Consider the following 21,491-nt stretch of genomic DNA (forward strand, 5'->3'; position numbering starts at 1 on the left):
GAATCCAAACAATAAATACACAGTTTAAAGTACCAGCAGGAACTACAGCTGCTAACAAACACCTGCATTATTGTGCGTCAGCAGGTGATCGCACAATCCTAAACTTAAAGTATTACTAAACCAGAGAGAAAGGTTAAATATACACTCACTCCTTTAGGAGAGAAGACGCCCAGCGTTCCTCCATCTTCCTTTATGGACACGCCCATCTCCACCAGCAGGGACTCTCTGAGGGAGTGAGTGAGAAACAGAGACATCAATCATCATCCATGTTTCCAAATGTTTTCACCTGTGAGTTACTGAACAAACACACTCAGTAGGGATGCACCGATACCGATACTGGTATCGGGTATCGGGGCCGATACTGTAAAATGTGTGTGTACTCAAACTCGTAAAAGTTAACTGATACCAACTTATTTCATTAATCAGAGGGTGGCTGGTCATTTCTGTTGTAGTTTAGGGGGGGCCAATTATTATATATATATATATATATATATATATATATATATATATATATATATATATATATATATATATATATATTCTAGGGGGCCAATTATTATTTTATTTATTATTTATTTTATAATTTTTTATATTTTATTATTTATTTAATAATAATTATTTTGTTTGTTTGTTTACAATATGGACACTCTGCAATAATTTAAAAGTTTATTTTATTCTCAAACCTAATTTGCATTTATTTTATTCCAAACAGAAGTGTTTATTTATTATTCCGAAAGCTCGAGACAGTGCCAATAGTTCAGTGATATTTTGTTAAATTACAATGTGGAGACTCTGCAATAATTTAACAGAAGTGCTTATTTTTCACTTCAAATTTTTTTGTGGTCATTTTTATTAAGATTTTTTTTTTTTTTATCGGCAGGGAATATAATAAAACCTGTCTTCCAATTAATTGTATTTGTGTGTGTGTGTGTGTTAGAAGTATTGTTTTTTTGTACTCTGTATCGGCAAGTACTCAGATCCAAGTATCGGTATCGTATCGGTTTGAAAAAATTGGTATCCCTAACACTCAGCTCTTCCAGCTGTGCTCTAAACACTACAGTTCCCATGAGCCTCGTGTGCCCTGGTGAATAAAGGGTCGTTAAGCCTGTTGTTGTCTTTATGAAAAGTGTGAAATACCAAAAGTCGCATCACTCGACTGACATAAACCACGCTTTGGTGGGTTTCTAGAGTTTTAAACCTTGCGTGGTTGCTGTTGCCGGGTTACAGACAAGAGTTTTTGACGCTCCAAGACTTCCTGGAAGATGCAGCAGCTGAGAAGAGACCTTTTCTACTCCTACACCTGCCCTGAGGTTTTATCTGATCAGCTCAGGAGAAAAAGAGCCCACAGCACTGGTATAAATGCTGATGCTCATGGTAGCGCTGGCACTTTTACAAGTGACAACAAAACACATCGACTAAATTAACTGAAGACATGTAAAAAGCTCAGAGTCAAATAAAACGAACCTCTCCAGACGAATAGATTCTGTTTTTCTCAGTTTCTCCTCCCAGGTCTCGTTCAGCTCAGCGATGATTTTCTCTGTTTCCTTAAAGCAGAAACACACAAACGTATCGTACTATAAACGCATGACAATAAAACTTCTTCATTCTCATTCAAAAAAGGTGAAACGGCAGCTCCTGTTTGCAGTTTAATCGTAGATGTACAGAAAACTGTTCGTGGATTTCTTTTAAACAGAGAAAATCTAAAAATTTGAGGCTTCCCAGACACGTTCTAAAGTTTTAAGTCAGTTTTTTCATTGGATTTCCAGAAAACTATACAAAAAATAATATATCTTTCTGACAGTGGAAGTCACATGTTTCACAAATTTAGATATGATGGAATTATGACCCGGAAAAGTGCGAGGTGATAAAACGTCTCGCCCTACCATCAGTCTCTCAGCTGCTTCCTCTTTGCTGATGTTCTCTGTGGACTCTCCCTCCTCCCTCTCCTCTCCATCCTCGATCAGCTGATCAGGGTCAGCGGGTGTGTCCCCTTCAGATACCGGCTCAGCGCCTGCACAGGAAATAAAACATTTATTATAAAAACATAATGAACCACTTTTGTATTTTTTTTAATTAAGTGATTAAACACAAATGCACAGTCTTAGGGTGACCTGAAGGGGCGGGGCCATTCTCAGGCGTGATTCCATTGGATGTGAGAGCCAGCTGGAGAGGGGAGGGGGGCGCACCTGCGACACCACCGGGGCCGTTGTTGATGTTGTTGTTGTTGTTGACTGAAATGCAGAAAGAGAGCAGGGGAGAAAAAAGTGAAAAGGAGGAGGTTTAATTTCTAACATGCTGGCATCTCAGCAATCCTGCTTATGCAACGACAGCTTGTAAATATCCTCACTCACACACACACACTCACACACAGACACACACACACTCACACACAGACAGACAGACACACAGACAGTTGCTGTTGTCTGTAAATAACCGTCTCTACAGCATGCTGCACATAGACGTGCCGTTCATACCAGGTCCAAATGAAAGAACAACAGCATGTGATGTGTACAGTTTATTAGGTCGTAAACAGACTGCATTCCATGTTTATATGAAGTACAGTATCATATAAACATGCACAGCGTTTCTGTGTTTAGCAATGCATAGTGTTCACAATAGAAAAGCACATGCACTTTTTGACATGGAGAGATCAAAATCATGCAGCAGCAAGATAATGATTAACCTCATGTTGTGGATAGACAACATCACATTTTCTCTTGGTTGAAGTTAAAGATTATGAGCTATAGCCCTGCTCCTTCCCTCTGCTCATGCATTTATATTAGGCTCTAGTCACACAGGGCTGGAGACCCGTTGACAACCACCTGTTGCAACTGAAAAACTCGTATTCTCCAAATGATTGCTGTTGGCACAAAAACCTGTTACAGAGAAATTTACAGAGCTGCACCAAAGATCTGCAACTGCTTTGCTCTTTAAGAGATTGCCTTGGTCTCCAGCAGTTTGTTTGGAAGATGCAGTGAAGCTGTGAAATGTGTGGCACAAATCATGAGCAGAGATCGTTTGCCTTGAAAAATCTGTATCTTTTGAAATGTGCTGGTTTCAGTAGCGAGGCTGTTATATTGTAGTTCAAGTTCCACAACAGCAGAGAGAGTAAACTGTGAATAAATGCTGACCAATCTGCATCTTCCATAAAAGCTATCCGGTCGTTAAGTCTGATGTCACTAGCCGTGTCTGGGCCTAAACTCCGCTGCAGGTCCATATATCAAACGATCACTATGGCATTACTGAGAGTTGAAAAACTGTCTAAAGTCTTTCATCTTTAATAAAATGATCAGCGTTCTGCTCTACCAGGTGTAACAACTGAGTTTAACATCCAGGCATCCATGAAAACGGAATTTATAACATTTAACGGAGTTAGAAGTTAGCAGGAAGTTAGCTCGCTAGCTTCTAGCTAAATACAATATAGCATGTCCTGACTGCGGGGTTTTGGAAACAAATTAAAATGTACAGCTCTGTTATCACTTCCAACATAAATGAAGACAGAAAACTAAACAGCAGTGACGTTTGTAGGGTTACTGAAGTTTGGCTAGCTGGTATATAATGATGTGCTACGTGACCGCTAGCGACACAGCTATGTTAGCATAATATAAACAAGCTAACTTTTTTTCCACTCGATAAAAGTTAACATGAGTGTTCTCGGTGATCAGGAACAAATGTAATCGCATGGCAAGATGCTGTAAAAGGACCAAACTTCAGCCAGGAGAACAACTGAGATAATCCATCCACAATACGAGGTTAGTCATTCATATACTGCTGCATGGGCTGGGCTGTAGTTACATCCTAAGGTTTTAAAAACTGAGCTTAAATAAATGATTAGCGGTAATAAAAGCCGAGGGAGGTCAACAGTGATCACTGACTGTTTTAGGAGCTTTTTGAGATTAAATAGAAGAAAAAACATAACATTAAACATGTTAACAACACAAAAGCCATATTAAACACAGACTACTTTAGGCCCGGAAGTAGGATTTGTCACGTCATCACTTAATAATCGGATTGGTGACAAAGGTAATCTGTCAGCACCCAAAGCAATCGCAAGGAAAGTTTGGGTGTCAGCACCTTCTTTGTGACATTTCTCAGGTTTTCACAGGTTTTTAGGCCTGTGTGAATGAAGTGTTAGAATCACCATAGCTGTGTAGCTTCCCACCATCATTAGCCAACAAGCCCAACTTCACTAAACTAAATGTTTCTTTACATTCAAAGTAATAGCAGAGCTGAAAAGATTCATTTTTACAAATATTTCAGTCAGAACATCGCCTCATTCATTCTTTTTCTCATGCTTACTTTGATGTTAAACTTTTACTGTAAGACCTGGAAGAAGTAGGATTTGGACCCGGGCGTCAGACTGAACAGCAGATAAGGTTCATTATTCCGTATAAAATGTGTGCATACCAGCATTGTCCAGCAGCTCCTGCAGGCCCTGAGAAAACAGCAGATTTCTCAGTCGCTCCACTTCAGCCTTCAGCTCTCGGATCAGTTTGGCGTTTGGATCTTCATTAATCACAGCGTTACAGCGAATCTGTTTGGCACGGTCAGCATACCTGGAACCGAACCGGAGAGAATTAAGGTTATATTAATCTGACTATATCATCTTTGCAACACACCTACTGCCTAAAAACACATTAACTGATCCATAAAAAGCCTCATAGACAGATTACACCCAGTAACTGACCTCAGAGTGCTCAGTGTTTCTTCGTAGTTGATGTCAGCAGGACTTAGCGCAGCAATCATTGCTGTGCGAGAGTTTCCTCCTGAAAGAAGCACACATTAAACCTTTAAGGTACTTAAACTAAGTCTGATATTAACTCTGCAACTCTATACATGTCTGTGTGGTTAAGTGTACTATTAGCCCTGACAGGTTAAGGTGTACTATTAGTTTGGATAGGTTAAGATGTACTATAAGTCCTGATAGATTAAGTGTACTATTAGCCCTGATTAGTTAAGGTGTACTACTGGCCCCGAAAGGTTAAAGTGTACTATTAGTTCGGATAGGTTAAGATGTACTATAAGTCCTGATAGATTAAATGTACTATTAGCCCTGACAGGTTAAGGTGTACTATTAGTTTGGATAGGTTAAGATGTACTATAAGTCCTGATAGATTAAATGTACTATTAGCCCTGATTAGTTAAGGTGTACTATTAGCCCTGACAGGTTAAGGTGTACTATTAGTTCGGATAGGTTTAGATGTACTATAAGTCTTATTAATAGTTTGTTTAAAGAAACATGCCGTCGGTCCTAGTATTGACAATATTACTAATGGCTGTTAGCCTTAAATGACTCTTTCTACTGTTCTCCTTTAACACTGGACCTACCAATGCTCTACTTACCCAGGTTTTCCTTCAGTAGCCAGGTGAGAACAGAGTCTCTGTAGGGAATAAAATCACTTTTCCTCTTTTTACTGCTCTGCTGCAGATCAGAGACAAGAGGCAGTCAGCAATCATCTCCCACATTGCACACATCTGATATTATTTGACTTGTAAATATGGACAGTGTTGAATTACCATTTCAGCCAAAGCTGAAATCACTTTTCCTAATGTGGTCAGAGATTTGTTGATGTTTGCTCCTTCCTGCATGCAAACATACAGTGAATACATGATGAATCTGGCAGTGGATACATGAAAATGAGCAGCACATGAGTAGATACATAATGTGATTGTGCCACATTATCTCCAACCTTGAGCCGCGTGCCCTTTGCCCCAGAGGAGTCTGCTCGTTCACTTCCAGCCAGGTCGACCAGACTGATCTTACTGACCTGAAGAGAAAAGTTCAAGAATCAAAATAAAAACCTGACATTTGGAAGAAAATGCCCTGCGGGGACCAAATAGAGAAGCAGACACACTTTCTCAGTGTCCAGGCTGGTCATCTGATCTCGTCGTTTTTGGGTGAAGACGATGGTGAAGACGGCGTGGGACCTGGATGACGTCTCATTCATGTTTGTAGCTGCGACCGTCCTGCAATCAGAAATGAACTTGATTATTTTGATGTTGCTGCAATTCATTCTTTACAATAATAAAAAAAATATATATTTATAACAAATCTGCATGTTTTAACCAGGCCTAACTAGAATAAGGCTAATGGCTAATGGGCGATTAACATATCACCAGTGATGGACTGATTGGGTATCAATCTGATCTTGGCTCAAAAGATAGACAACAAGTCTACAGAGCTGATGTATTATGGGGTTGGTTACCAGTAGGAAACCGTTTATGTTTTTCAAACTTCCTCATCTGCAGCCTTTTGCACTTTCTTTAAAACTTCGACCTCTGAAATTATCTGGACGAAAACTGACCGAGCTTTGTTGCCGGCGTCCATCAAGTCCCGGATGTCCGTGAATCCAGTCACAGCCAGTTTGGACAGATCCTCCACGTAGGGCCCCAGGATGGGATGCTCCCGGACCCGAAGGGTGCCCTGGGACTTTGGGTTCAACAGGTCCCGAACCCGCTCACAGTAGATCTCCATGTAGGACACCTGTGATGGAGAAGATGATGTTTAATCAGGGAAATTGATTGAACTAAAACTGATCTAGGTTAGATGAGGGCTTACCTCGACGGAGTAGGTCAGGTCAGGATCTGTGTTTTCTCCTGTTCTCTGAAACAAGTCCTCACACAGCTGAACACACAGACAGACACACGTTAATTTAATTCTTCATCACCCTTTGAATCAGCAAACATTAAAGCAACAGCAGCATTTTAATGCAGTAATGATGTGACTGTATTTACCTGTGGTATGATCCCTTCCTGACCAGGCTCCTGTTTGCCCATCATAGTGTAGCTCTTCCCTGCACCCGTCTGTCCATAAGCAAATATACACACATTGTATCCTGGAAAACAACAACCACAACATTACAAGTTACTGTAAAATTATAAATAACTCATTCCTGTATTAGACATTAAGACCATCAGCCAGCCTGTGTAGAATATAATCATGTTGTCATGATCAGCATCATCATCAGCAACAACAGTATCATTTTACACATCAGTATCAGTAGCATTGTATCAGCATTGTTACTGGTCACCATTAGTCTCATTAGCTGCATAGTTGGAGCTGGACTATGGAGGACCGAAACTGCCAAAATAATTTAGAATTTAATAAAAACAATATTTCCATTTTAGCAGATAGAGGTCGGGCTCTTCTTTGACATCTGAGAGGGCGTTCAGACTTACCTTCGAAGGCGTGCAGCAGCATCTCCTCTCCGATGTCCTTATACACCTGTGTCTGAGAGGTGAAGCCGGGGTCATCGGGCTGCAGGGACACAAACACATGGCACTGTTATCACTGATTTTGGGTTATAATATTGATGTTTTCTGTGTGTCTGTGTGTGTGTGAGAGAGAGTGTGTTATCACCGTTGTGTGTGACCAGTAAGAGTAGTCAAAGGTGAAGTTCTTGGCTCCATCTTTGGGCTGTTTGGGGTTGGAGATGCCTGGAAAGAATCATAAAAGAAACAACCTTCACTGCATGACTGTCTGTGGACACACTCCAGTTTTATTTCTTTTCTCCTCACTTTCAAATGTGGAGGCAACAAAGTGTCACTGCTGAAGTGGGGACATCTGCATGTGACCACTCCCAGCATTCACAGAATATATGACGGGCTCGGCATATAAGTATTTGTCAGATGGACACACAGCTGCTAATAACAGCCCTGCTGCAGCAAAGTCTATTAATAAACAGCCTGTGTGTGTCCGTCAGTTTATGCAGCAATAGGATCAGACGTCACATGACGTTCCCATGGGAACGTTGAGGCCATAAAAACCCCTAACCCACAGAAGGGTTAGGTAAGGAGAGCATCAGCATTATTTATTAAAATCAATAGTGACTGTTAGCTTCAAGCTAAATGCTGTTATTTCTATTCCAGTTCAGGGACTTTTTTATTCTGTGTGATGTCACAGCTAATTCTGCGACGAGCAGGTTCACAGCATTTATATTGAAGGTCAGTTTTAACTTCATTAACGCTCGTGACAGAAGATTAACCTCCAAAACACCAAAATGGGCGCTGCCACAATGCTACACCTGAGGCTTTAATATGTGTAGAGGCTATATCCATGTTATACACAGTTTATGATTCAAGGTCACAATAAAAATCCTCATTACATCATAATAAAAACTCTGTTCTGTTCTCTTAGCCAGTGGTGTGTCCTCATCATGCTGTGTCTTATTATGAGGACAGTGACAGGCCTCTCGTTATCTAAAAACCTTTGTAATATATTTCTATGGTTTCTAATTTATTTGTCTTTCTGTATCTCTTTGAGGACGTCTGTATGTTTCAGATCCTGCGAGGACGTCTTCAGGTTACTGTCTCAGCGAGGGGCCCCATAAATCCTAAAGGACAGAACGTGTGTGTGTGTGTCATTCTTACAGGTGGTGTTTCCCTGCATCTGGATCACACACTTTGCGTTGCGTCCTATCTCTCGGGAGTTGAACGGGCGGACTCGCACCGCCACCTTCACTGATGCACCCGCCATTTTTTAGCTCCGCCCACCACCTGAGGACAGCCAATGAGAAAGCATGGTTTAAAAAATCGTCATAAACACACAGAACAAAATCCAAATCACACAGCACACAGAGGGTTTCTTCACTACTTTTGTCAATTTTAGTGTCTTTCTGCTGATCCTTTAGTCGTGTTTCTACTGTTTTTATTGGGTTTTTTTTTAATATCTATTTTTTCCATGGACCTCCAGCCTGCTCAACCACTTTTCCTCCTCTTTCCCAGCACTCCTCCCTTCATTTTACGAGCCGGGTTTTTCCTCATTCCCGCTCTTTTCTTTCCCTCCTCTTCTTTTTCCAGTCCTCAGTTTTCCATTCCCCCGTCATCCTTTTTTCCTTCACACATTTTCCTTTCCTCTTCTTCTCTTCTGTCCTCTTCCATACAGTTTTCACCGCTTACTTTTCCCCTCGTCCTTAAGTTTTCCTCGACTCTCTAAACTGCCTTTTCTTTTCTGTCTTACGGTTTCTGCCTTTCTTATCCTCTCCCATTCATCTCCATCTTTCCTTTTCTTCCTCCTTTTCTTGTTAATGCACTTTCTTACTTCCTCTATTCATCTTTCTGCCTTTCTCCTCTTCCCTTTGCTTTTGTTTCCCAGCTTCTCTCGTGCTTTTATTCGTCTTTCTTACCTCTAACTCATCCAAAGCATTCAAACAATGTTTCCTCCTCTCTCCCCCTTTCATTAGCGTCTCCTGAGCTCCTCCCTTCATTCTTTCCCCTCTCTTGACATTCCTGTTCTTCCTCGTCTCCACAAGGCTCTTTTTCACCCGTTTTCCTCCTTTTTTCCTTTTTATTGTTCCTCTTTTTCCCAAACCTTTATGTCTCTTTGTGTGCCAGTGTATGCCGATCTCCCTCGCCTCGGGCATTTTTACACTCCAGTCGGGTTCTCGTGGGAAGGAACCTCATCAGATACTGTTACAGTCAGTGTGTGTGTGTGTGTGTGTGTGTGTGTGTGTGTGTGTGTGAGGTCTGTTAAACAGTGAGCAGGTTATTGATCTGACAGTCAATCATCTATCAGAGTGGGATGATCATCAGCCTGTTTGCGATTGGTCAGATCTGCTGGTGTTGATGTGTTGGCATGTGTGTGCGGCTGCTCTATAATTTCATCCTCGGCGGTCTGTAATAATCACATGACTGACATTCCAACATAAGCTCACGGAGCGGCGACTCGGGGAAGTCCTGAGCACTTAATGTTTCCATCGCGAGAGAAAATGATCTGACGTGGATGAAAAGTGCGTGATCCTCTGGTAGAGGAGTCGTCTCACTCTGATTAACCACGGAAAGGCGACACGACTGCGCCGTGACGCTACAGCGTGGACGTCTCCTCTGTAAAAACAACCTTTGGTTCAGCACATGAATCCACAGCAAGCACGTTTTAGTTCGTTCTGAGGCTTAAGAAGAGTGTCAGCCGAAAAATGTTCAGTTTCTCTGAGTATGTGTTTTACAGAGCTTTCTAATCCCGTGCCCTGAGTACGAGTCTCTTTCACACAGGCAGGGCTCAATTAATCGAATTTTAATCACGATTACGATCTGGGCTTTCAACAATCATTAAAAATGACTGAGCCGATTATTAGCCCCTCCCTCGTGCTTTACTCTCGCGCTGCTCCGTGTGGCAAATCGAGCGCACCTCTCTGCATTTCAAACACGTCACAACAATTAAAACAATACGGACCGGTCCGAGGCCCGGGGGTTGGGGACCGCTGATTAAGAGGACCCGAGGGAAGCTCGGAAAGCTAAGCAGAAGTTATTTGGAGAGGAGAGTGACTGCTGTTGGTCGAAAAGAGGTAAAAAAAACTTCAGTGGTGTGGAAACATTATGGGTTCAGTCAGACGTGGATCAAGTAGACACAGTGTGTAAACTTTGCTACAGTGTCGTAGCTGCACCACAGAGCAACACTGCAAAGTTCACTAAACATAGATGTTTACATTTTTCATCTATTTTTATATTGCAAACATTTGCACTGTTATCAGTATTTGCACTATTTTATATTATTTTTGACAATCTTTAAAGTCATTATTCAACACATTGTTATTGTTAAATAAATATCGTCAAATAATCGAGATCTCAGTGAAAATAATCGTGATTATTATTTTTGCCATAATCGAGCAGCCCTAGTGGGGAACACAGGTGCTTTCCTCTAAGCACTTTTAACCTCACATTAACACTTCGATAAACACACAGAGCAACTAATGCTTCGGTATTTTGCCCAAGGACACTTTGGCACACACGCTGGAGTAGCCAGAGATCGAACCACCAACCTTTCAACAAGTGGATGATCTGCTCTACCTCCACCCTGTCCTCCAATCAGACTCCAGCTTCAACCAGAGCATTTTAGGCCCCTTCACCACCCACCTACAAAAATATATAAGGGCTAACTGTGTGGTAGCTCCAACAGCACCGTTCACTATAGCAAATGACTGAACTAGTGAACATCAATGGACATCAGCCGAACGGGTGTGGCTCAGGTGGTGGAGCAGCTCCTCCAACCTAAATGTCAAATCCTCCATGGTAAATTTTCTGAACCCAGAGCTGTCTCAGAGTCATCCACCCGAGTGTGAGTGTGAATGTTAGAATAAAACAGAAAAATGTTTGTATGTCTGTATGAATAAGTGACTGAATCTTGTAGTAAGTACGAGCCTCGAGTGCTTGAAGTTGAAACGCACTCTATATAAACATCAGTCCATTTACTCCATCTTTGGAGACGCTTGTGTGTGAACAAATTACTGATTTTACTGAACAATTTATTCAAATAAAAAAACAAAACCACCCTCAGCCTTACTAATGAGTAAACCTAACTCTGTCTGTATCTTGTTCCCTTTTTCATTCAGGAAAATAGTGAAACAACACTACAGCTTCGTTTGCAGGTTTAGAAACAAACACGGATTAATCCGCCACTAAAACTAGTCCCTGATATACACACCTTTCCCCCTGCTTACGCGTAAACTCCTCAACGTTAAATAAAAAACTCTAAGAGCGACATTAATGACGATAAGACTTTGTTGGAGTGTGTAGCGCAGGAATCGGGGGATCGATTGTTGGGTCTTTGTGACGTCCCGTCTCAGATCAGGTTGGTTTGTTTCCTCTGTGGTTGAGTGAGATGCCACTATGGGGATGCTCATGCAAAGAGAAACAAATGAAGCGGCGCCCAACAAAGTCACATGACTTTTGCCTTCGCTGACTGCACTGAAGCGTCACACACGTTTAAACCAAAGCATCAGCGAATCATCTTTGTGTGTCGTCTCAGTGAGGTGAGACAGATGAAACCGGAGCGCGACTCCGAGGACCGACGGACGGTTTTACTTCAAGTTTGTTTGACGTTCCTGCTGTAAATTTGATCTGCTGCGGTTTTGATTTCATTTCCATCTCAGCCTCTCATCTCACAGAGGTGACGCTTCTCAGATCAAACCCGGAGATACTGAAAGCAAAGCTGGCAGCAGGTTCTTCACAGGAACAACAGGACGGCATTAAAGAGCAACAAAAACAGCGTTTCACTTTTTCTTCTCTCTGCTTGTGTGAAATATAGCAAACAACAAATCAGTCGTCACTACGACCGCGTTTGTTATTCTTTCTGCTGACACGAATTTTAAACCACACATTTGTCCCCCTTTCATATTTCACAAACTTTAATGCTCATCAGTTATTAGAAATGCCAGCGATCCACTGACGTCTGTGGCTGATATTTATCTGCTGCCTGCACTGGTTAAATGCTCGGAAATTATGTAATCAGTCCTGAATAAGAGAGGAAATATGAAGCGATGAAAATGATAAAATAAAAAATTTAAAAACATATTTATGAAACTGTTATTTCAAATGGTGGAACCTGCAAACACGTAGGAATGTTTAACACTAAACACAGAGCAGCTCAACATTATGAAAGCTACAGTTGTGTCATTTATTTAAAAACACGCGGCAGGAAAACGACTAATAAACCTCAAACAAGCTCCTTTCATGCTGGACTGGTTTTATTCAGGCTCAGTGTGACTTAGTAGTACACTTAGTTCCTCCTACGCCAGGCGGCGCATCGGGCAGCTAGTGATCTCCATCGATGTCGGTCAGCAGCGACTGCTTCAGCTTCGTCCCAGGCAATGTCGACAGTTCTCAGATCATCCATGAATGTTCGACGCCATGCGGTCTTTGGTCGGCCTTGCTTTCGCTTGCCAGTGCGTAGACGCCATGTCATGGCAGTCTTAGCTGGGCGATGAGGGGGTAGGCGTAAAATATGGCCCGCAAAGCGGAAGCGCCTTTCTGCAACAACATCGGCTAATGGGCGGGTGCCTGCTCTACGTAGGACCTCCTCGTTTGTTATTCAGTCCCAGTAGGAAATTATCAGGATGCGCCGCAGGCCACGTTGTTGAAGCACGTTCAGGTGTTGAATAATTGCACTTGTTGAGCGCCAGGTTTCACTAGCGTAAAGTGCAGTAGGGACGACGATAGAGTTCAGTAGTCTGATGTTGACCCTAACATTCAGGGAGGTCGAGTTCCAAATAGGTTGGAGACGTCGCAGGACACCAACTGCCTTTCCTACTCTGGCGTCGACATCCCGATCAGAGACCCCGTCATTCGAGATGATGCTGCCAAGATATGTAAAATTCTCCACCTCTTCAGCACGTTGTTGGTTAATCATGACAGGAATGCGGGCATGTGCAAAGCCAACTCGGAGTACCTTGGTTTTTTGGCGCTGATTCTTAATCCAACTTTCGTCGCCTCCCTCTGCAGGGCCGCGGTCAACTTGGCTCAGTGTGAAGCCAGTTTTATTTAACTCTGTGATTTTACAGGTTTTTATGTTTGAGTAATGTGATCATTATTAATATGAAACATCACGAGTTTCCTCAAGCATCACAAATCCAGACGCCATTTACAAACGCAGGCAGTGGACCTCAAATCGTGGTGACAGCTCTCCACACACACTGTGACATCATCGCTCTGATCAGCACCGTCAGTCTCGCTGCACATTTCCACACAGCTACATCAACATCTGCAGCACCTCAGCACCTCTGCTTCTGACTTTGTATTAAACCTTTAAATACTTTTTAACCCTACATTTAAATGATTTTATGTTATACTTTACAATTTTTCTGTTTTTGCAAACGTTTTATGAACTTTTATATAAAGCTTTTTTTATTTTCTATTTTTAAATGTATTGAAATTGTAAATCAATATTACAATAAAAATTTTCATTTTAATTAAAAAAATAACATAAGAAATTCTAAGGGATTTCCAATTTTCACAATTTAAAAAACTAAATTTTTTACATTATCTTTTATTTATAGGAAATTTCCATAATTACCTTGTTAAAACATCCTTTATTTCCTGTGTAAGACACCTTATTTACATTTTCTTAACATTTCATAGACTGCTCTGACATTTCTTGTGACATTAAATTATTAATTTTCAAGATATTTTTCAATATTTGTAATAATTTTTTGTTTTTCCCATACATTTTTTTGCCCTTTTAAATAAATTAGTTCCAGTTTCAATTACAATTTTTAAACAGTAATATCTGGTATTATTTTCCTAATACTTTATTTCATTCTTCATTATTTAAAATTTCCAGCGATAATATTTATTTGACATTTTTAACGTACATATTTCGTGCCGATCAACACCGTTAATAATTCATTATTTTAAAGATTATTGTCGATCTCTCGTGGCTTCTCCTCTACCAACAGCTGATCACAGACAGATGTGAACAGATGTGAGTTATTTTAATCTTTAATGACTCAAACTAAACTCCTAATGATTGTAAATGTCCTTTGCTGTAAGGGGACAGTGAATGCAGCATACACACAGACCAGCAACTGCAGTGTGTGTGTGTGTTTACTCTGCTAACAGACAAGATGGTGGACACAGATACAGGATTGTGTGTGTGTGTGTGTGTGTGTGTGTCTAGGTGAGCAAGCAGCCTTCATACCATAGAGCCCGGCAGAAACGCTGACTTCACGCCACAGGCATCCCAGCACACACACACACACACACACACACACACACACACACACACACACACACACACACACACACACACACACACACAGGGAGTGATTCAGAGCGTTGTGGTGGAACAGGCCCGGTTGGTCGAGCTGCTGTTGGACAGACTAACCAGCTGTTTAAACATGCAGGGAAACAAAGAGGTTTCCAGCTTCACGGGAAAAAACATCCAGCCGTGCTCGCTGTTGCGGCTCTCGCCTTTAATCTCACAGCTAAACCAGCTGGATCGTCTGCCAGCCAATCAGCTACCTCTCAGACAGAGACAGAGCGCACTCAGACAGGAATTACACAACACACACACACAGAGTCACACCACATGAGCAGGAGTCTGGAAACAGAGGCCGCCGCAGCCTCGCAGAGAATCCGTCTCAGGCTCAACATCTGTCTCTCTGCACTGAAGCAGCAGCTCAGACCCGAAGACAAGTTTTCACACAAAGGTGGTGAAGAAAGGAGGACGAACGTGGGGCGATCAGATGCCTCTCTGATGGCGTCATGTGACGATAACCATCTCAGCCTGAAACACGAAACTGCATCTGCAGATGTAAACACGACCTGGGAAACTTCACCAATAAGAGTTCAAGCGACTGACGGGAAACTGGAAAAGTCCCGCGCTCGCTCGTGTTTACCTGCTCACGCTACCTGCGCGCTCCCAGGTAACCTTAGAGAGACTCGGCTTTCTGAACAACAGCAAGAACGTAAGGGAAAGGACGGTCAGCAAGAGAAACCAATAAAAGGAGCAGTCGTCTGTAAACACAGTCAGTAAACTCGCTGCGTGCTGTAGGTGGAGTAAGGCCAAAGTCACACAAGCCTGGAGACTCGTCAGCAACACACACACAGCTGGGGCATGCACATTTTCCCCTAGCAACAGGTGGTTACTATGAGGTCAGTGTGAGTGGGACTTAAAGGTGAGTAAAAGTGAGCCTTTGGTGAACAAGTTCAAGACACCAATCTGATCTCAAGTAGAACTCCAGAATAATATTTGGATCAGAAGCCTCCAACATAACCTTCACAGGGGTTCGAGAAAATCTTCCAGAAGAAAAATTCACTTTTTAGTGGGAAACATGCAAAATTTCAGGTCCCTGCTGTCATCAGTTCCCTCAAAAAACATCTAAAGGATGACAGTAGGTGTTCTCTTAAACATTTATCAAAAACTTGATAGGTATGGACTCGCAGGAGTGGAGCTCAGGCCAACCAGGAGTGATGGATGCTGGGAGTCACAGTGGTAACAGCAGCAGGAGGCCAGCTCTCCCCCGACGTCACATTTCAGGCAAACCTTGCTGTCAATACACTTTGACCCCTCCAACATCCTGATTCAGACTTTGTAGTCCTTTAAACGACAGCTGCAATATCGCTGTGACACCCTGAGACAACAACACGACAGCTCAGCATACAGGAAACAAACTCCTTCCGCCGTGCAGTCTCCTCAGATCACTGAGTGAAGGACAAATGCAAACTTTAGCCAGTAACTAAACACGTGTTCATGTAAAGCAGGACAGAAATGATGCAAAAAACCACTTTAAACAAAGCCGAATGAGGCCTGAACAGCACCTCTATGCAGTGAAGTCATAAATGTAAGGACACCGTTCACTTTATTAATGTGATACTGAAGACAACTTAAAAACTGACAGATTCTCAGGTGACTTCTGCACATGCAACGAGTGGCTGTTTTCTGTGGCTTTAAAGCGCGTCTATGCTCGATTAACTTCAGACATTAAACCCTGAGTTAATTGGAAACGTGTGGATTTCTTCACTCTACTGAAGTTTATTCATAAACGCTGTTTCCATAAAAAACGTCACAGATTAAAGGACACCGTTCAGTTTTCTGTGGGATCATCCCGCAGAGAAAAACATCTCACAGGTTGATTATTGATCTGCTGTAAAGACATCATCACCATCTGACAGTCATGTGTTCAGACTCCCACAGCTCCGCTCCCATGTGCCGGCCTCTGTGGAGGAATGTGATAATGAATGGTCTTCATACCGCACACACACACGTCCTATGGTAACATATACACACAGAAAGCTAAAGATAGCCATCGGCTGCACTCGACGCCCAGTTTGCACAAAACTTTTTACACTGTTTGATCAGAGCTGGCTTTGCATCCTGGTCACATGACCTGGAACCCCGTGCTGCTTTCAGTGCAGTGGGAGATATTAACAGTGCGGACTCAGCGTGGATAATGAAAACCTCACACTTACACACAGTCAGGCTCATCAAACCCCCCAAGAGCAGGAAAACAAAGTTGCAGTTTCTTTAGTGGCCACTTGAGGCAGTCTCCAAAAAGTGACTCAGTCCCCATAGACTTCCATGTTGCGATTTCCAACTTTACAGAATAAACAATGATCAAGCTGTCCAAGACTCTGAGCTCCGGTATTGTTAGGTGAAATTGCCTCAACACAGCCTGCCTCTCTCTTATGACTGCTGGGATAGGCTACAGTGATCCCCTGACCCCTGAACTGGTAGGATGAATGGATGGATGGATGGATGGATGGATGGATGGATGGATGGATGGATGGACGCATGGATGGATGCATGGATGGATGGATGGATGGATGGATGGATGGATGATGCATGATGCATGGATGGATGGATGGATGGATGGATGGATGGATGGATGGATGGATGCATGATGCATGGATGGATGGATGGATGGATGGATGGATGCATGATGCATGGATGGATGGATGCATGGATGGATGAATGGATGGATGGATGGATGGATGATGCATGATGCATGGATGGATGGATGGATGGATGGATGGATGGATGGATGCATGATGCATGGATGGATGGATGGATGGATGGATGGATGGATGGATGCATGCATGCATGATGCATGGATGGATGCATGGATGGATGCATGCATGATGCATGGATGGATGGATGGATGATGGATGGATGCATGGATGGATGCATGCATGATGCATGGATGGATGCATCATGCATGGATGGATGGATGATGGATGGATGCATGGATGGATGCATCATGCATGGATGGATGGATGGATGGATGATGCATGGATGGATGCATGGATGATGGATGGATGGATGCATGATGCATGGATGGATGCATGGATGGATGGATGGATGGATGCATGGATGGATGGATGCATGATGCATGGATGGATGGATGCATGATGCATGGATGGATGCATGGATGGATGCATGGATGGATGGATGGATGGATGCATGGATGGATGGATGGATGATGGATGGATGCATGGATGGATGCATGGATGGATGCTAGTTAACACTAAGTAGCAGTTGTGATCCTGACTGATAACAAAGATGGCTGATGACCACCTTCTCAACCAAATACGATCAGCTCCGACTCCAACAAACCAACATGGTAGCTTTGGCATCTTTTATAACTGTCTATGATTTTAGTTGGTCATGAATACATCAGTTTACAGTCAGTACTAGTCAATGACTTCCCTCTTCCATCAGGCCTCAAACACTTTCAAAAAGCTGCACTAAACTAAAGGGCTTCTATTTACATGGCTTTATTTGTTGGTCCAACATAGGCATAAATCCTGCAGATGAGAGAGAACAGCACTGAGTCCTGATGTTTGAGGAGTTGAATCAAAACAACAGGTCCTTTTACTCTGACAAGCTGTGCAACGACTCTAAATATAGAACCACTGGCTTCTAATGACTATAAAAACAAGCCAATCCAAAGAAAGCTTTTAATGCTTGCATTCCTTTTTTGCAAACTTTTCTCCTTTGGTCTCATGTTATAAAACCAGCCCTCTCTCTAAAAGCCCCAGACTCACTCCCCGACAGGTTGTGGCAGGTCAGTTTGAGCCGGATTGACAAAAGATGAAGCTGAAACCAGTTCAGCCATCTGGGAACAGTTTGGTTTCAAAGTTTCTTCCACAGAGCAACATACGTTTCACTTTAAGTTTAAAATGGAGCAGCGGAGCAGACCAGCCTGATATGTACACAACAACATTTGTAGTTTAAGACTCCAGCTTTCAACAGCCTCAGACAGAAGAAGACAAAACAGGAAATGGGACAAACCAAATAAAGTCATTAACTAATTGCACCAAACGTCCTGTCCTGTTTGTCAGGTTGCAGTTTGATGTCTGTTCAGAGGAAAAACAAGTCCAAACATCATAACTGAAGCATCATTTTTTTTTATCCGGTCAGACTAAAAGTCATCAATGCAAATTAAGCTTCGGCAATCATTAGTTTTCTTTCTTTTCCTCAAACTTTCTCCTCTCCATATGAATAAGGAAACATCTAAATGGTGTTTCAGTGTTCAGTCTTCATAAAGGAGCTTTTCTCTTCTCTGTGAAGCAGGAAACCTGTAAACACAGGTGGGCAGGAGGAGGCTGAACTTTACCGCTTTGCAGTCAGGCTCATGCTTGATCTCCAATCACCTCCACAATCCGCTGCAGCCGTATTTGTTTCCATCAGAAACCAGCAGCAGTGACGCTCTGCTGCAAAAATGTTGAATGAGTGCCAGTTTCAGGATGCCATGTGCGTATGATTAATGTCTGCTCAGACAATAATGCTGGCTCAGGCTGGTGGCTGTCAGCTTTGTACTGATTGATGGTGTCGCCATGAGTGAGGCGGTATTTCTTAACGCCACATGAATTTGTTTATGTTAGCAAGGTTTGGACTGGTGACGGCTCAAACAGAAGAACTTTACCTGAAGAGAGACTCTCCTTCAGTCTCATGTTGTGCTGCTTTACATAATGTGGATGTTTGGCGGGGCCACCATTGGTCTGCAGGCCTCACATTGAGGACCAGAGACTCATACATGCATGGAACGACTCTATTTGGTAATCCAGCACGTTTCCTAGAAGACTGCATTATGAAAATAAGCTCTGCATGTGCTCGTCGGCAGTGCTGCAGCTCATTTCTTTCACCATCCACATTACAAGCAGCTGTTTGCACAGACAGCTCCTGCCTCTCCACCAAACACCCTCCCAGTGTTGGTGTAACCTGCAGGATCTGCAGGTTAGGCAGATCCTACTGCTTTTTTTAACCCCTCCTCCGCCTCAGCATCCACCTGCAGTCTCCGGTTTCCCAGTCACTCCTCCCAGTTTCTATGTGTATCGTATATGTGGTGACTAATGAGCTTGACTCTGACTGTGATCTTAAGCTTCCAGGAATCATTTCAACTTTCTGACCGCAAACCCACAAAGAAGAATTATCAAATGTTCCCTGAAAGCGTCCTGCTGTTTTCAGGGAACAGTTAACAGTAAGACAACTCAGCGAGGGAACGCTTGGGGTCACAAAAGCTTTTTAAAAAGCTAGTTTAATTTTGCTTTCTTCTTTCTTTGTTAGGAAACACTGAAATGTGCTGTTCTTGGTCTTGGGGGAAAACAAACAAACTTTACTTTATAATTTGTGGAGAAATTGCAGTGAGACTGTTGTTATGGCAGACTCGGTCTGCAGCTTTCAGCTGAAAAGCTGGAGGTGAATAGTTTGGTTACAAAACCTGAATGGAGACAGTGGTCTCTTAAAACATACCCATTAACTCGTTAAACTACCAGAGGGCTTTTATTTTGAAATTTCACAGCATTAACCCCTTAAAACCGGTCAGAGCGGGCACGCTCCGTTTTGCATAACTATTTTTAAATCCCGGTAGCTCTGCAACCACGTGAGCTAGCGCAATAATTTTTTTTGCATATGAAACCGGAGGAGTTGTACTTACATCTTATGCCATCAGCTTGTCCTCGGTCACAGTTTCCTTCCACATATAGCTTTGCAAAAACTGCATAAAAAGCACTTGCAGCAACAAAAACATAATATTCCAGAAACACGCCTTGCCGATCCGATCAGCTGTTCATAACACTTCCTACGTCCATCAGCGCGAACTATCACATGTCCACCATGACCTGCCCAAAACTGGAAGTGACGTCATTTTCGCGGAAATGTAGTTTTTTACCATGAGCCTATACTGGTGTTTTTAAAAGTTATCTTTGACTTTATGACTTTCTGTGTCGTTTCTGGGATGCTTAGGACTCATATTGCACTGCTGGAAATAGTTTATTTTGATGCATATGCTGCTTTTTTGCAAATTTGCATCATAATATTTATTTTTGTTTTTCCTGCAGTATATACAAATTGGTGTATTTCAAAAATAAAACTATGAAGACACTCAAAATAAATTTCCTGTGGTGGGAAACTATTTTGTGCAACTTTTTTGTATTTACAGTTTTGAGGGATAAGCCTCTTAAATTTCTCTAACTAGAAATATATGTTAAAAAACAAAAACGATTTTCAATTTTTTTGTAGTTTATTGCACTTTTTTGCAATTTATGTAATTACTATGCACTTAATACAGACATATTATTAAATTAGGCTGTAATGGTTGTATTGATGTATATCAACTTGAAATGCTCCCAAAAATGGCTCCACAACATGTAAACATATAATATAAGCTCTGGCGGACTTGGTTCTATGGTAGGTCTTAAAGGGTTAAAGCATCCCAGTAGTGTTTGATGATTGGAGTTTAAAGAGTTTAAAGAACCATTTCTGTTGCATCCGTTGCAACAATGCATCCGTCTTTTATATACAGTCCGTGGAGGCCAAAATCATAATAAATAACATCTTCGGTCACGATTATTTTACACAACTACCCACAGACTTTGGAAAACAGTTTGGGTTTTTTTTGAAAGACAGATTATTTTAAAATTAAATTACCTTTAAATATATAAAATGAGGGAACTCTGAGCTCTATGAACATTTCTGATGAGTTTATGGTCTTAGTCGTTGGTTTGAGCCAAACAGGATGACAGAGGTGTGAAGGAAAGGAGTGAAGATTTAGGGTGGGGGATCTGACAAGTCACCAGTTTCTCCATCAGGTCCTCCCCTCAGTCATCAAACACCAAGACAGCAAAGGATAAAAAGCTCAGATGAAGTCCTCAAAAAACGACATTTGACCTATTAGGTTGAATACATACAACTACATCCATCTTTTATCTACAGTCTATGGGTGAGAAGCACCACCCAGCCTCTGACATGTGTACACTTCCTCTCTCAGACAGTGAGGACC

General features: G+C 42.1%; 1 protein-coding gene across 3 annotated transcripts in view; it reads right to left on the reverse strand.

Annotated features, from left to right (window-relative positions):
• LOC102776858 (kinesin-like protein KIF1C) overlaps positions 1-21,491 on the reverse strand; it is a 36,025-nt gene that overhangs the window by 10,816 nt on the left and 3,718 nt on the right. For 2 of the 3 annotated variants that reach the window (XM_087832365.1, XM_087832368.1), the window contains exons 2-17: positions 8,371-8,496; positions 7,361-7,437; positions 7,180-7,258; positions 6,736-6,836; positions 6,560-6,625; positions 6,306-6,484; positions 5,856-5,967; positions 5,691-5,768; positions 5,518-5,583; positions 5,344-5,422; positions 4,688-4,766; positions 4,408-4,556; positions 2,112-2,231; positions 1,884-2,011; positions 1,465-1,544; positions 150-225 (exon numbers count right to left, since the gene is read on the reverse strand). In XM_087832365.1, coding sequence (XP_087688491.1) covers positions 150-225; positions 1,465-1,544; positions 1,884-2,011; positions 2,112-2,231; positions 4,408-4,556; positions 4,688-4,766; positions 5,344-5,422; positions 5,518-5,583; positions 5,691-5,768; positions 5,856-5,967; positions 6,306-6,484; positions 6,560-6,625; positions 6,736-6,836; positions 7,180-7,258; positions 7,361-7,437; positions 8,371-8,476 — 1,575 coding nt within the window. In that variant the 5' untranslated portion in view covers positions 8,477-8,496. The remainder of the gene's footprint in view (positions 1-149; positions 226-1,464; positions 1,545-1,883; positions 2,012-2,111; positions 2,232-4,407; positions 4,557-4,687; positions 4,767-5,343; positions 5,423-5,517; positions 5,584-5,690; positions 5,769-5,855; positions 5,968-6,305; positions 6,485-6,559; positions 6,626-6,735; positions 6,837-7,179; positions 7,259-7,360; positions 7,438-8,370; positions 8,497-21,491) is intronic. The other variant, XM_087832369.1, reaches the window with a different exon arrangement.

Source organism: Neolamprologus brichardi, chromosome 3, assembly GCF_056152115.1.
Source record: "Neolamprologus brichardi isolate AB-2024 chromosome 3, ASM5615211v1, whole genome shotgun sequence".
NCBI classification, from domain to species: Eukaryota; Metazoa; Chordata; class Actinopteri; order Cichliformes; family Cichlidae; genus Neolamprologus; species Neolamprologus brichardi.